This window comes from Urtica dioica, chromosome 5 (genome assembly GCF_054948205.1).
Source record: "Urtica dioica subsp. dioica isolate 48M chromosome 5, U.dioica_male_clone48M_v1_H2, whole genome shotgun sequence".
NCBI classification, from domain to species: Eukaryota; Viridiplantae; Streptophyta; class Magnoliopsida; order Rosales; family Urticaceae; genus Urtica; species Urtica dioica.
Window position 1 is genome coordinate 39,427,086 of NC_142760.1, and position 15,193 is coordinate 39,442,278.

The 15,193-nt window shown below is 30.8% G+C and overlaps 1 protein-coding gene across 3 annotated transcripts; it reads left to right on the forward strand.

The window, feature by feature from the left end:
• Positions 1-13,923: 13,923 nt before the first annotated feature.
• Positions 13,924-15,193, forward strand: LOC149398410 (vascular-related unknown protein 4-like). 3 transcript variants are annotated; one of them, XM_089615775.1, is made up of 3 exons: positions 13,924-14,442; positions 14,754-14,822; positions 14,931-15,193. In XM_089615775.1, exons 1-3 carry the CDS (start codon positions 14,110-14,112, stop codon positions 15,078-15,080), a joined length of 552 nt encoding a protein of 183 aa, XP_089471901.1. In that variant the 5' UTR covers positions 13,924-14,109; the 3' UTR covers positions 15,081-15,193. The 3 variants fall into 3 exon arrangements, with proteins under 3 accessions (XP_089471901.1, XP_089471902.1, XP_089471903.1); XM_089615776.1 differs by having other exon boundaries at positions 14,937-15,193; XM_089615777.1 differs by lacking the exon at positions 14,754-14,822.

The following is a 15,193-nucleotide window of genomic DNA, read 5'->3' on the forward strand; positions in this document are numbered from 1 at the left end:
ATTATTATCAAAAAGGAAAAAAAAATGCTTTATAATGTAGAAGAGAAGAAAAATCTTGAGAAGGAAAACCGGCATGGGTGTTTTTTTTTTCAAAACCCACACAGACTAGGGTTTTCAATGTGCTGAGAATATTAATATTAACAAAAAAAAAGGACACTTTTTTTTTCCGCTTATTTGCAATTGAACTGATATAGGAAAAAAAAATTGGAGGGCACCTAAGGTTCAATTTTTATTTTTTATGTTTTATTTTTTTTTTTATTTTTTTTTTTTTTGGGTAGAGAAACTTTAAAAAATAGGATATACAGCAAAATAAACTAAAAATATGTTTAAATTTGTTTATTTTTATAAAATATAGTATGCTTCTTAATTATGAAATTTTTTGAATGACCAATTTCTAACTTGATCAGACGAAGAACAAAATAAAGACTATTACAACAAATAAATAATTACTAAATATTTGTTTTAAAATATATAAAAAGACAAGAAGGTCTAAAATGTAAAAAATAAAAACATCAGGAGGTCTAAAGACAAGAAGGCTTCCCCTAGTAACACTTAGGTACTATTAACCCCAATTTTATTTTATTTTTGCATCATTAGCCTTTGAATTTTATTTTCAGCACTCACTGTCATGTTGTCTAACTTCCGTCAATCTTAGACAGAATCTTAAGTATGCAATCACCGGCACAGTATATTTATGATAAAATAGTAATTATATCCAATCTTTTTCACTTCATGACTGCAACTCATTGATCTTTATTTATTGATACACAATCAATTAGACTTCATGTACTTTATAAATGATTAAAATAACATTTTACGGTAGAAGAAAAAGTCACATTGGTGATCACACTTAAAAGTTTTGTCCGAAATTTGATATAAGTTAGGCTAAGAGGTCACATGCTCATGAGCTAAGTTTTAAAGGCTTATACGCATCCGTATTTTCTGAACTTTATGAATTTAACATGTTAAATCTAAATATTTTCACCAACAGCCCCTAAATTTAACATTTTGGTAGTCATGTCCCATTTTACATAAGACTTTTAATTTTTGTCTACCTTCTATGAATTTTTAGGGAGTCTCTAGCGCGCCTCACATCATTGATACTATTTTATGATAAAAAATGGTCAAATCATGCTAACTTGTACCAATTTTGAATAAGGGAAAACAAATTGACGCGCAAGCAAGCAATCGCTGGAAAATCTGAACAGAAAGTTCGATTTAATAAGAACTAGCTAGAGGTATGCTATAAAAGTTCCAAAACATAATTTTTTTCATTTGTGTGAATTTGAAGGTTGATATTATTCTCACATATTCAAACTCGGATTTCATTTCTCATCAATTTTATTTTCGATTTTCATTCTTAATCTTTGGGTCTTTTCCCCTCAAGTCATATTTGAATTTGGTCATAAGAAATGTGGTGGTAAAGTAGTAGTTAAGCATATTGATTATATATATTAATATTAATATATATGAAGTCTATAGATTGACAGTATTTGTTCAACAATAATATAATTAAGTTCAATAAATACGGTATATTCCAATAATATACTTCCTACGGCGTTTGACAAAGTAACATGCAACTATTGAAACATGCCAATGCCAAAGTTACATAAAAAGAGAAGACGAACATATATTACAGATTCGTATATGGATATTGGTAGTAGGATACATGAACAAACATATATATTAATTTGATCAAATAATTGCTTTTCTAAGAAACATGCCTACCCAAAAAAAAAAAAAAAAAAAAAAAACAAATGTCGCTTTATTTACCTTGGTTTTTTAATTTTAAAGGTTGTGGTGGTGTTTCCTTCGTCTGAAATTTGAGAATTTGATGCCGTCATTTTTGTCATTTTTTAAACTAATGTATTTATAGAATCTCAAGTGTTCGGCCAGCATGACCTTGTTATTTGTTTTAGATCGTATAGTCACACACACAAAAAATAAAATAAAAATAAAAAAACTCATCACGAAATCAATTTTGAATGTAATCTCTCACAAGTGTGATCGAATGCTGCTGTACTGTTGTTCAAACTTGAATATAACTAATATAATGATGATTTTTAAACATGATTTAAATCATTTTATTCTAAAAACACAATTGAAATTTCGTTTGGTAAAAAATGACAGTAAGTAAATCGGTGAAAAGAGGACAGGGGGTTAGCTTTTTTTAATTTTATAGAGTATTAATAATAAAAAAAAAATTACAAGCTGTCCAAAATTGTAAAATTTAGAGATCACAATAAGAAAAAAAAAATAAAGTAGTAGAAAAATTAGTTTTGAAGAAGTACATTCGCTCTAGTCCATTTCTCCGCAATTGTCTGATTATATAATGTCAAGTTATAGTCTTCGGATTTACACCAAATAAACTTTCTAGCATTTGCACGTGTATGATTAGCTACGAATAGCAAACATATATACGTTAATAAAAATTAGATGACGAGAGAATTTTACAAATAGCATTTTTCATTGTTAGAAAAAAAATATCGTTTCTCTTGCAGCACTTTATGTGAACACTCTCATACATAAGGATAGTAGCCATTTAGACGGGTTTGGAATCATAAATTTATAAAACTTATATTTTTTTTTCTTGTATCCCTGCATCTGAATTCTAAGATATATGGACTTTAGAAATTTATTATAAAATTACAGAATAGCCTGTAAATATGATTAAAAGTAGTAAAATAATGATAATCAAACCTTTTAAAAAAAGAAGCAAGACAACCTGACTAAATTTAGGAATTATAGTATCTTAAATTCAAAGGATTTAATGAGAACAATTGACAATGAAAGAATTTCTCATTACCACTTCAGTTGAACGTATAGAGTATATATCAATTAGTTCGTAACTGATTCAACAACCTTGACAGCTAAGCTACGCGTGTTCTAATTAATTCTACTAGACACAACATAAATAATACACGTAGGTTATTCTTTATACTCTATCATTCCCTTCAATTTGAGCGTACCTCTAAGTGTTCGACTCAAAGCTTTACCTCCATTAAAAAAAATGACCACTTGGAACAGCTTTCGTGAGAACATCAGCGATCTATGCAATAGCAGGGACATGCATGACGTCCTTCCGAGCCACTTTTTCTCGCAAAAAGAAAAAGTCAATTTCAATGTGCTTCGATCTGGCGTGAATCACAGGATTAGTAGATAGCAAAATTGTGCTCAAGTTATCACACCAGACAATTGGTGCTCGTGTCAGTGGTAACTTGAGCTCCTATAGATTTGAGGGTTGTCGAGAAGTCTGCAACCATGCTTGGAGAGCTTGTGACCACTGAGCATAGGGGTGTGCATGCTCTTTGTTGTGAACATGTTTGTCTTCTTGAGCAAGTCAGTGATATACTTAAACTCTGTGAGCAACATACCTTCCTTGGTCTTAGTGACTTGAAAACCAAGGAAGAAATCCAAATCTCCAAGATCTTTGAGAGCAAAAAACTTGTTCATGGCTTGAATGAGCTATTGTATCTCCAAGTTATGAGTACTAGTGAAAAGAATGTCATCAACGTATACAAGTACATAGAGGACAGAAGTACTTGTATATTTGATAAACAAGGATTTGTCTGACTTGGTACTCTCAAAGCCAAGAGATCTTAGAGCAGAGTATAGGGTTTCAAACCATGCCCTTCGAGCTTCTTTCAAGCCAATTTTTGTGCAGTTTGCAAACTTGATGTTCTAAGCCTGATATCTCAAACCATTGTGGCTTATGCATATATAATTCTTCAGTTAAGGCACCGTTGAGAAAGACATTGTTGCTTACTAAAGGTTATTTTCGAAATTAGAAGGGCAAACCTGAAAACCGTAAATCATTCACATACTGTCACTTAATCATTTGTGGCTATTTATCAAATATTTACTAAAGATTGGTTATATAGCAATCTAAAAGTGTAAATATGACTAGTTTGCTAATTATTTGTTTATCAATTGACTTTGTTGGTGGATAGACACCAGCCATGTCATCAAACGACAACCACCCGTAATATGTATTGCACTATATTTGACTTATGGGCATCGACTTTAGCTCGATACCGACCTAAGATTGACAACATGTTTCAAGGTTATTAGTGAGTCAATGAGCAACTTGAAATGTCTGTTAGGCTTTATTTCATACAAGAAATGTTATTCATATAATTTGCACGGTCCAAGCAAAATTTTGGATGTATCAAGAATGGTAGGAATTATCCAACACAGAGCCCGAGTCAAATAGTCTCAAGGGTTCATGGAAGATGCGTTCATAAGGTACGAACGAACCTTACCGAGCAGAATTTCGGAGAGAAGAAAAGTTTTCACGGTCCGAATAAGAGGTTGGATGCACTAAGAAGGTAGGAACCCAACACGGAGCCCGAGTCAAATAGGCCTGAGGGTTTATGAGGATTAAAGAACAATTCGTTCATAAGGCAAGAACATACCCTACCGAGCAGCACTTCAGAGGGAAGAAAAGTTGAGAGGTTAAAGACTAGCCAAACTCAATATAAACACGTGTAAACAAATTCAAAAAGCTCATCTCAACGGTTTTGCCGAAGAGACGAGCAAGTAACCAACCAATACACCCGTCTATGAATGGTTATTCAGCAACTGCCAAGGACGTGGGATTGATCATCCCAAACTCGACCCAAAGGTCTATAAATATAAGGAAGCAGGGCTGAAGCAAATGACATGGACATTTCGACACACACCAACACTCGCCTAAAGATTCATCTATCATTCAGCACCCTTTATTACTTTCTCTCTTGTACTATATTCATCTATATTTAGAGATAATCTTGCCAAGACACTCGGAATTCTCGGGACTGCGTGTTCGGAACTAAGTGCTCTTTGTGAGATAATAGTTATACTAATTATTATGTCAGTCAACAAGAAGATTATGTAAGCAATTATAAATATCTATTGTTGAAGTCAATAATATAAGTAGGAGTTGTTATTATATGATCATAATAAAGTCATTTTATTGAATTAATAAAAATTCATCAACTCATCAAATCTTTACCTTCTATATTAACTAATTTAGCTTTATGAATTATCTAAGTATAGATGAAACACTTGAAATGGTCGGTGATTAATGTATATATGGATAATATATGCGAAATCATATATAGGCAGATAGTCTATACACAATTTATATAGACTTCAATTGAATGTGTGAAATTTTTTAATGTAATTGAATGTGTGATTTAAGGAATCGTTATGACACACATGTAATATAAGAGTTATTACGGTGATCATTAATCTAAATCTTGAAGTAATCCTGAAACGTTCTAGTATATAAAAGTTGTGAAAATAAACTTTATATGATGATTATATTAGAATCTTTTATTCTTATAAAAATTATAGGTGGTTAAGAAAGCATCATTTTCTTTCCAATATAGAAAAAATATTTTTTTCTTTTTATTTTAAATTTTATACTTGCCTATAAGCAACGCGCTGATATTAAGATAACATTCAATGAAACTAAAAACTTGACAAATATTCATTTGCAATGTGTCAATGCACGTGATGAGCATGTGCAATGGAATGGATAGAGATCGAGCATACACGTGCATATGAATGCCCATATGTAGAGACGAAGCTAGGAATTCAAATTACGAGAGGCTAATATGCGAGAAAAAAAAATCGAAGAAAAGTTAACTTGTAAATATTTGGATAAATTTTAAAAAAAATTAAAAATTGTGAAAAAAATGCAATTTTTTTATGGAGGGTTATAACACATCCTGAGCACTATGTGGTTTCGTGCTTGCCCATATGCTAACTTAATTTTATGTTTGGCCAAGTTTTGGTCATGAAATTTGTACACAATATAAGAGAGAAACATAGAACCCAAAATCCATAAATTCACATAAAAAAATTGAAAACGAAAATACAAAGTCATTGCCTAATTAATTAGGAATGACACGTATCTAGGGATGTAATTGCATACGCTATATATAGTGTGTTTTTTTTTTTTTGGGAGAGAATGATTTGTTTCTTTAGTATGTCACGTTGACACCAAGGGATAACATCACTCTCTATACTTTATTAAAGGCCATTAAGTTATATGAGCTATTTCTTAGTCACCCAACATTTTACTTAATATATCTCAGGAAAATTTAAAATATATCCGCTCTATTTTTTCTATAACGTTCTTCGCTGATATATCAACATGTATAATATAGAAAAAATTAGTCTTGTATATTTCACAATTAGAGCTTATTTATCTGTGACCTAAAGATTCCTTAATGTGACTAGTTGATTGATACCCAACAACTAATATGCGAAAGTGGGATAGGTTTAAGCAAAAATATATGAACAGGACTACCCATGCCATTATTTTATAGGATTACTTCATATAATATTGCAACAAAATCTTCATCAAATCTCTTCAGATTGAGAATATAGTGTATTTAGTAGTTACAAAGTCAATGCAAGGACAAAAGAAATATGAATTATACTGCACATCCAATCACTTTTATTATGTATTAGTAGATAACGAGTGTATAAATAAATTATGACTATATGTATGAATATATATATATATATATATATATATATATATATGGTTAGGATAATGATTAATTTATTGGGGGGTTTATAAGCATTCAAAATGGGAAGATGCAGATTAGAAGGTCAATAAGATGTCATGTTTAAAATGTCCATGAAATTCTGCTAAATTTCATCACAATTTCTATATTAGATGGATATCAGGTTTCAACTTCAACGAATAACTTGTCGTCAATTAGCATTTTCAATAATTTGATAGAAGATCATTTGTGAATTGATTTTGCGATTTTTTATTTGTGATTTGCGTTTCGAAAAAATAATTATTTTTGAAATTCAGTGTTGTGCTAGTTTAAAATTTGCAGAGGGAATAATTTTGACCTTATTGTTGTTGTCCATAATATAAGAGAAACTCTACCAAAGTTTTCTTATAAGGATTATAGCAAAAAAAAAAAAATGAATCGGTTCATGCTTTTGTAATTTCTTGTGATTAATTCAATTATTGTTATATAATAATTAAAGTCTTTCAATAAATTTTATTATGAAATTTGTCTTAGTATATATGTTGCAATCGACATATTGAGGCACACATCTCTGAACTATATCAATTATATTGAATAGTACTTACGAAAGGTCCCTCAGAGTTATACACTCTTATAATGCCATGAGTATTGGATCGTACGTAGCTGCAATTCTGACGGATGAAGTTGAATTATATACATATACGCATATATATATATATATATATATTTAACTTTATGTTAATATAAAAACCAAATAAAGTTTTACTGGTGACAATAGATATAATATTTTCATATATGTACTTATGTATATAAGTAATTAAACATGGCACTACTTAATCTATTTTACGTGCAAGGATCGAAATACCATTACCGTTACCGTTCCGAGCTTCAGAATTTACTGAGAACCCCTGGTACCGTAAAGAAATACCAGAGAAAGCATGAAAAAAAAAGGAAACCGGTACCGTTGAACTTACCGTTACCGTAGAGAAATACCGTCATATACCGTATTTACCGAGAGAGGAAATCCAGAAAAGAAATATACAAAAAACATACAAAGTACGTAAGATAAAATTCATAAAATTAAAAATAGTGTACAATGTTTCAACACATTACCAATTTACAAACACAACAAAAACTAAGTTCAATAGTATAAACCAAAATGATAAAGTTCAACACAATCCATCAAATACTATAGTTCAAATTCACATATTCACAAACTTTAACATATTCCCGGATCTAAAGTTCTAAACTAACATATTCCCGGATCTAAATGAAAATTGAAAATAATTCATAAGAAATTCGGAATAAAACAATTTAATATATGATTTTAACCATAATCATCACAAACTAACAATAAATTCAAAGATTAATTCGGATTAATAAAAAAATTAGAAAACATGAACACAGAGTCTAACATATTCTCGGATGTAAAATATTATTCAAAACAAATCAATAAGAAATTCGGAATAAATCAATAACCAAGTTCAACATAACCATAATCATCACAAACTAACTAAAAAATAATAAAAGAATTAGGATTATTAATAAAAACAAATAGAAAACATGAACACAAACTCAAAATCAACACTAGATTCATGTTCACAACTACCAATTTATATTTAATCTTCACGAATTATAAAGAAATTAAAAAAAAAAAAAAAAAACTCAAAATCATCAAAATACGAATTCACGTCGGTTAGCTCATCAATACCACTGCTTTCCGGCGGTATATGGAGAAGTTTGGCCTTCGGAGCATCGGTTGTCCGGAAGCTCGGAAAGTGACAAAATTCCGGAAGATTTGCACTGGGTCGCGTCGGTTTTCTCGGAATCACCGGAAACCTCCGGTTTTGGTCATTCCGGTGCCGGACTCTTAAAAAAAACGGGAATCAGATTGGTTTTTGTCCGGTTTCCTCGAAATTTAAATCCATCTTACGTGTTACGGTATTTAATAAATAGTTTTTATTACTATTTTTATTAAAATAACGTCATGATCCAGGAATAAAATAATGGGAAACAAAAAGCCTAAAAGTCGAGTATATATGTTTGCAATTTGAAAATAATTTTTTCAACTTCTATTCTATGATTGTTTAAGGTTTAAAGTCAATATATAATATTAGTCCAACGATCAGACGGCAGGTGTGTATGTTCCCATGTTTTCAACCGTTCTAATAATTGTTGGAGACAAGATACTATTAGCTTTAACATGGGGGCCAATTAAAAGCATTTCCTTTATATTTTTTTTGATAATTTTAAAACCAAAGAAAATAAATAGTAGGCAAACAAAAAAAGGACAATATGAATTTTTTTTTCATGTATGTATATTATATAAATATATATTTTATTGCCATTAAAAAATGATATAATTATTTTTTAAAAAGTTATATTGTAGTATTTCGACGCATAAAAATGAGTTACATCGATTGTCAGACAAGGAATGCAAAATGTTGGTTGACTTTTCAGGGAAACCGACCGGAAACCGCCTTATCGTAGAGGATCGGTACCGGTTCGATATTTACCATTTTCGTTCTAATTTACCGATGGTTTCCGTTGGTTTTAGCGAGTTTTCGTTCGTCGCAGGCTTTTTTGTCAACTTTTCTTGGTTTTCGGTAGATAAGTTTCGGGGGGTTTCTCATATTTTGGGATTTTTTTCATTATTTTATCATTTTTTTTTACTTTAATCCATAATTTCAAGGGTTTGAGTAATGAATATGAGTTTAATCCGAATTAAATTGTTGATTTTTAATCCGAATATGAGTTTTTTGATGTTGTAAATGATAATTTAATGGTGAATATGATGTTCTTGAGATGAATATAATGCTTATGATGTTTAATGATGATGGATGATGTTCTTGAGTTGAATATGATGATTTGATGATGAATTGATATCATGAATTCGTTGTATGAACTATGAAGTTTGAACTATGAAAAATATGTTTATTTTTGCAAAATATTTGTCTAAATACCCCTCGGTTTCCTACATTTTTTTATCGGCTTCCTCTACAGTAAGCAGTTTTCTAACAGTACCGATTTCTTTTTTTTTTTTTTTTTTTTGGTCTGAATGCCCTTATTTTCCTCTCCGTTAAGTGGTTTACCCCATTAAAGTCTCGGTACGATAACGGTAACGGTAGGACGAACCTTGAAAATACCAAACACAATGAAATTTTTTTATACCATCTTGTCTGCGGGATCGTCGTACTTATCATGCCGAAAATTCATATAAAATAATAGTATCTTTTTTTTTACGTATCATTTATTACTTCGAGATGACTAGATAAGAAAATTATCTTTAATAAGAAACTAGAGTTCAAAAATTAAAATATTTCTTCTTAATTATATAATAAAATAAACCATAATGAATACTTATCAAAATATGTTGGATTTGAAATATGTAACAAATAAATAAGTATAAAAAAATAAACGTTTCTACTTTTAAACATAGAAAAACCTTAACTGTATAATATTTTGATATTGGAAACGATTTTTTGTTTTCAAAATAATCAATAGAAAATGAGTAATAGTAAAATTGAGCTCAATAAGTGAGCTTAGTAAAGCTAAACATAAACGTAAATTAAGGTACTAATTATATCTCAATAAAAACATAAATTTTAAATTTATATTGGAAAATAATTTATTTAATATGTAATAAAAGTCTTGTTTTATTTAGCAACCACGACCCAATTTTTAAGCTACCGATGCATGATAGAAATTTAGCCCAAATAAGAAATTTTCTCGAACTAGCATGCTATTATTGGAAGAAGGATCCGCCTAATGAAGAAAAGAGACAAAGTATGAGTGAACCAAAAAATATGAATAAAATTTTCGTGAATTGTAGAGAAGCTTTATCACAACGGCAACTCTTTTACTCGATGTTGGTGGATAGCAATTGTCCATCTAAAACGATGTTGTATTAATGTAACATGGCGGAGTAGTGACTTATGCTAAGATAATTTAAGAAGATCATGAGAGAAATTCTCGAGTTCATGATACGGAGCTAGCTGCAGTAGTTTTTGCTCTAAGAACTGAATCTAGCATTCCAGACCGTCATATTTATGCTCCCATTTTTATATACATAAGTATGATAAGTAAAAGATGTAAGATAAGTATGAGCGTCCGGGAAATTGGCCGGTTATCACAATTTTAAGTGAGGTTGTTTCTAATTTTACATGTGAATCTACTAAAAAAAAAGAGAAAAATAATTTTGTGTTGATGGTGATGTGATGACGAAGATTGTTGATGAGTTCAATGTTGGAATAGATCTAGGATTAAGAAAAGATTTATCGCTTCTAGCAAATGGCAGAATATAAAAAAATTTCTATAAAACTCGTAAAACGTTTTTACAACCTAGACAAAGTGCATGAATGTATAATTTAAAATTTTAAAACTACATTTAGTTTTTACTCAGTACCAACCTTGAATGGAGCTTGAATATTGAGAAGCCTTAAGAAGATTAAAACGCTCGTCTCCCCACGCAGCTCGTCTCTCCCACTAGTCTTTTTGAACCTGTGAGTAATTACGAAAGTTTCTACCACTAGAGTCTTTGAGTATGGTTAGGATTTAGTGTGTGAGCACTTTTAAACATTATGACTCAAGAACAAGTCTTTGAGCCAAAGAGCTAAAATAAAACGCTAGGTCTAATGAGGACCTAGGTGCCAAAACAAAAGGACAAGAAGAGATAGAGAGAGAGAGGGTGAGCGGCTACAAGGTTAGAGAGAGAAGCTCTCAATCTCTAAAATTTTGTGTTGTGAATTGTGATGATGTGAGGTATTTAAAGGAGGAGGTTTGTCTTGAAAAGGTATTTTCCTCTTTTTCTATTGAATATCGCAGATTCATAAGCAAATCCTTGGTTTCCTCTTCCTTACCTTGGACGTGCAACATGATGCACCAAGTCATTGGATTTGTTTCCTCATTTGTTTGCTTCCCTCTTGGCCACCCCCTTTGTTTTCCTTCTAGAGAAACTTTGTTTCCTCTTTTTGTTTTGGCAAGTATCTTCATACATGATCAATGCACAAAATAATCTCTCTTTACTCTCTATGTTGGATGGTTTGGAGCTTCTAGAACATACTTCTAGATGTTTATTTATTTGTTCATGACAACATAAGAAAAGCCCATTAAGAATTTTTACATAAAATTCCATGAAATGAAATTCAATTCTCAAGGCCCAATTTCTTAAGTGTGGCCAAGTGATCAAATTCATTGTCATCATATGAAAATGTCAAAAAACTTATTTATTGACATTCATACCATCCCATGTCCAAAAGGACAAAATTACCATTTAGGGAATTTTCGTAAAACTTGTCTAGTTCAATATTTGAACTTGTTTTGACTTAGCTTTCATGTTTAACTAATCCTACTCTAAAAACATGTGGTAGTGACCTCATGGATCCAAATGAACAAAGCTTGAGCTCGCATAACTTGGACTCAAAAGTTCACAAACCTTTTCCAAGTTCTAGCTTAATGTCAACTGACTACACTAAAGAGTTGACACTGAAATCTCTCGGTTCAAATGAATATATTTTCTACTCAAGAATTCTACTTAATTGTAATGAGTGGATCCATTGAATATTATCTATGTTTACCCTTCGTGAATATCATCGATTAGATGGGATTTACAAAATTACCATTTTACCCTTCTAGTTGTTATTTTCTCAACTCTTTTGTCGCTTGTGAATAAGTTAAAAACAATGTATTGACGAGGAGCTAACAAGTTACAATGTACTTCACCAATAGGTCTTGTCTATATCATATAGTGAATCTAGAACTCTGACTTTTTCAAATGAGAATACGTATGCTATAAAATGACATGCCTCATTTCAAGAATGAGGTAAGTATAATGCAATTCATACATAGTGACTTCGAGACATAAGAGATTAAATGGTTTCTTCTTATTCTGTCTCTAGAAGTGCACTGGTCAATTCAGTACCTTCAGAAGATACCTAGGAAGAACTATAGAGTCTCCAACTCTCAATGCCTCATAACCAGACATCATAAATTATCCTAACAATCATACTGAGATCAATAGCCATTTGATCTTTAGATTGTGAATATACTCTTTTAAGAAAACCATGAAGAGTTTGTTCATGCAAATCTATATTTTACTCTTCATTTGTTGTTAAGTTTGTTTAAGGACTAAATACTATAGTTTATCATAAAGCTTCAATACAGACAAGGAAGAATGAATAAACATTTCAACTTTTATTCATTATTCATCAGTTACAAGAAAGAGTCTTCGTGAGACTTTATTACATCAAATGTACATAAGTAAAAACTACTACTCTTCTTGTAGGCACCATTGACAACATTCAACTGTGTGCTTGAGAGCATATGTTTTTTCTAACCTCGCTGCTATTTTTTTATTGCGGATTGTTTAGACCCAGCATTGTCAGTTATTTTTTTAGTAATAACCATTACGCGTCCTCAATCACTTTTTTATTTTCGACCATTGAATTTTGTTTTTAACAGCTTCTATTAACTCGAACTCTAGTATAGCTTTTGTGGTCATTCAAAACAATTAAAAGTTTTGAGTAATAATATCATATATGGACAATTAGACCACTACCCCAATAACTCATGCTCCTTTTAAAAAGTGACTCAAGTTTCATTCTATTAAAAAAAAAATAGTCCACCAGTAAAGTAAAATGAAACTTGAGTCACCTTTTTAAAAGGAGCATGGGTTATTGGGGTAGTGGCCTAATTGTCGATACAAGATATTGCCCAAACTTTTAATTGTTCGGAATGACCACAAAAACTATACCAGAGTTCGAGCTGTCGAGGCTAGGTAAATTAGGTAATTTTGTTGGACAAGAGTTAATTTAATTGAGTGCAGACTAGTGGACTATTTTTTTTAACAAAATGAAAAGCTATAATCTTAAAAGAAGCTAGTGAAATAGCTAGTTGCAAAAATATTTTTATCTTATATTTGTCATTTTTGCATACATCCTAAGCTTTTTTTTTTTAAAAAAGTATTAAATGTGAAGCAAGTGTCATTCATTATATAATATAAATATATATATATATATATATATATATATATATATATCTGAGTGTGTATATATTAATTGGAAATTAGTCGTCTAAGTTTGTAGAACATGGCGAAAGTTTAAGGGACACCCCCATCTTAATTAAGATAAACAAAAGTTTCAAAAAATAAATATAATAAACTTCAAAAAGTCTCTTTGATGATGGACTTAAGTGACTGATTCAACCAATTTTTTAATAAAAAGTAAAAGTAAGTGCACCCCAAGAAAAATTAATTGGCAAAAAAATATCTATGTTGGTGCTCATAATTCATGCTGCACGAAAATGTCAAATCTCTCTCTCTCTCTCTCTCTCTCTCTCTCTCTCTCTCTCTCTCTCTCTCTTTCTCAATTATTTTTGTCATCCCTCCATGTCCCACAAATCATACCCTAGTATCATAAACCTTGTTCCAACTTATTTTACAAGCTTCGCATCATCTTTATATTCCAAATATTCCACTATATATAACGTCGTCTCTCAAACTTTCACTATACATAAAGCAATTCCTTTGATCATTTGAATCCACCCAAAAAAAAAAAAAAAGCTATTAGAGACTAATCACTTAGCTGTTACCCCTCTCATCGTCATCAAAGCTATGGAAAAGTCAAGCAATAATTCCATGAACAAAGCTCCTAAACAATATTATTCCTCTGATAAAAATACCGACGATTGTCATGAACCCGAAGAGAGTGGTTGGACCATGTACTTGGAAGATTTCAGGATTGATAAAAACTACGAGCAGAGCTGTTTCAGCTACGAGACCTCTCTGATCTCAGACGCAGGTTCTACCGCGAAGATCAAAAGAGGGTGTTATAATGAGATGTCGAGTTTTAAAAAGAGAAAGACAATTCTCAAAGTTGTTTTGGTTGATGATGATTATGATGATGCCTTGGAAGACACTGCTAGCTCTCCAGTACAGAGCCCAAAGGTCAGATTATTATTATTCGGATAAAAAAAAAAAAAAAAAATCTTTTAGTATACCACTACAATTTTATTAATGTATTAATTAGTATTTTTTGTATTTTACTCTGTTCACTTTCAAAGGGCAGCTTTATAAATTTTGAGAACTGGCTATTTTTTTCTTTCTTTCTTTTGTTCAATACATGAATTTGTTTACTCGTATCGATAGTACTCTTAATTGTGGAAACAATATGTTGCTTTTATTAATTATATGTATATGTGTTTCATAAATACATTTTTTTTTTGTTCTGATATACGAGTAGTTGTGTATTTTAATAGGTTTTTAACTTGAGCCAGATGGGAGTGAAACCTAAAGAAAAAGAAGATTATCATCGTAACATGTTTGAGGTATTTAAATTTTTTTTTTTTAGGTTAATTATCAGGCATTTATCTTTATGTTATGTTTATGATATATGGCTATAAATTTATTTCAATTGATTTTTTTTTTTTTGGTAGGACAAGGGGATCATTAATTCTGGCAAAAAAGATGATCAAATAATGAGCCATGATAAATTTGATACAGGAAGAGAAAGTGACTGCACGGCACTTAAGAAAAGAGGTCTTTGCTTAGTTCCTTTATCTGTGTTGGTTAACTATATTGGGTGACCAAAGTTCTCTCAACAAATACATATATGTCTATCTCTTTCTCTTTTTCTCGTATCCCATGAGAACTTGCACAAAGTTATGATGTAAATAATCAATGCAAGTATTTATGATAA

Excerpts from the sequence above, each read along its gene's own strand:
- LOC149398410 (XM_089615775.1), top strand. The coding sequence starts at position 14,110 with ATGGAAAAGTCAAGCAATAATTCCATGAACAAAGCTCCTAAACAATAT. Across the intron at positions 14,443-14,753 it reads CTCCAGTACAGAGCCCAAAG|GTTTTTAACTTGAGCCAGAT; the intron begins GTCAGATTATTA and ends GTATTTTAATAG. Across the intron at positions 14,823-14,930 it reads ATCATCGTAACATGTTTGAG|GACAAGGGGATCATTAATTC; the intron begins GTATTTAAATTT and ends TTTTTTTGGTAG.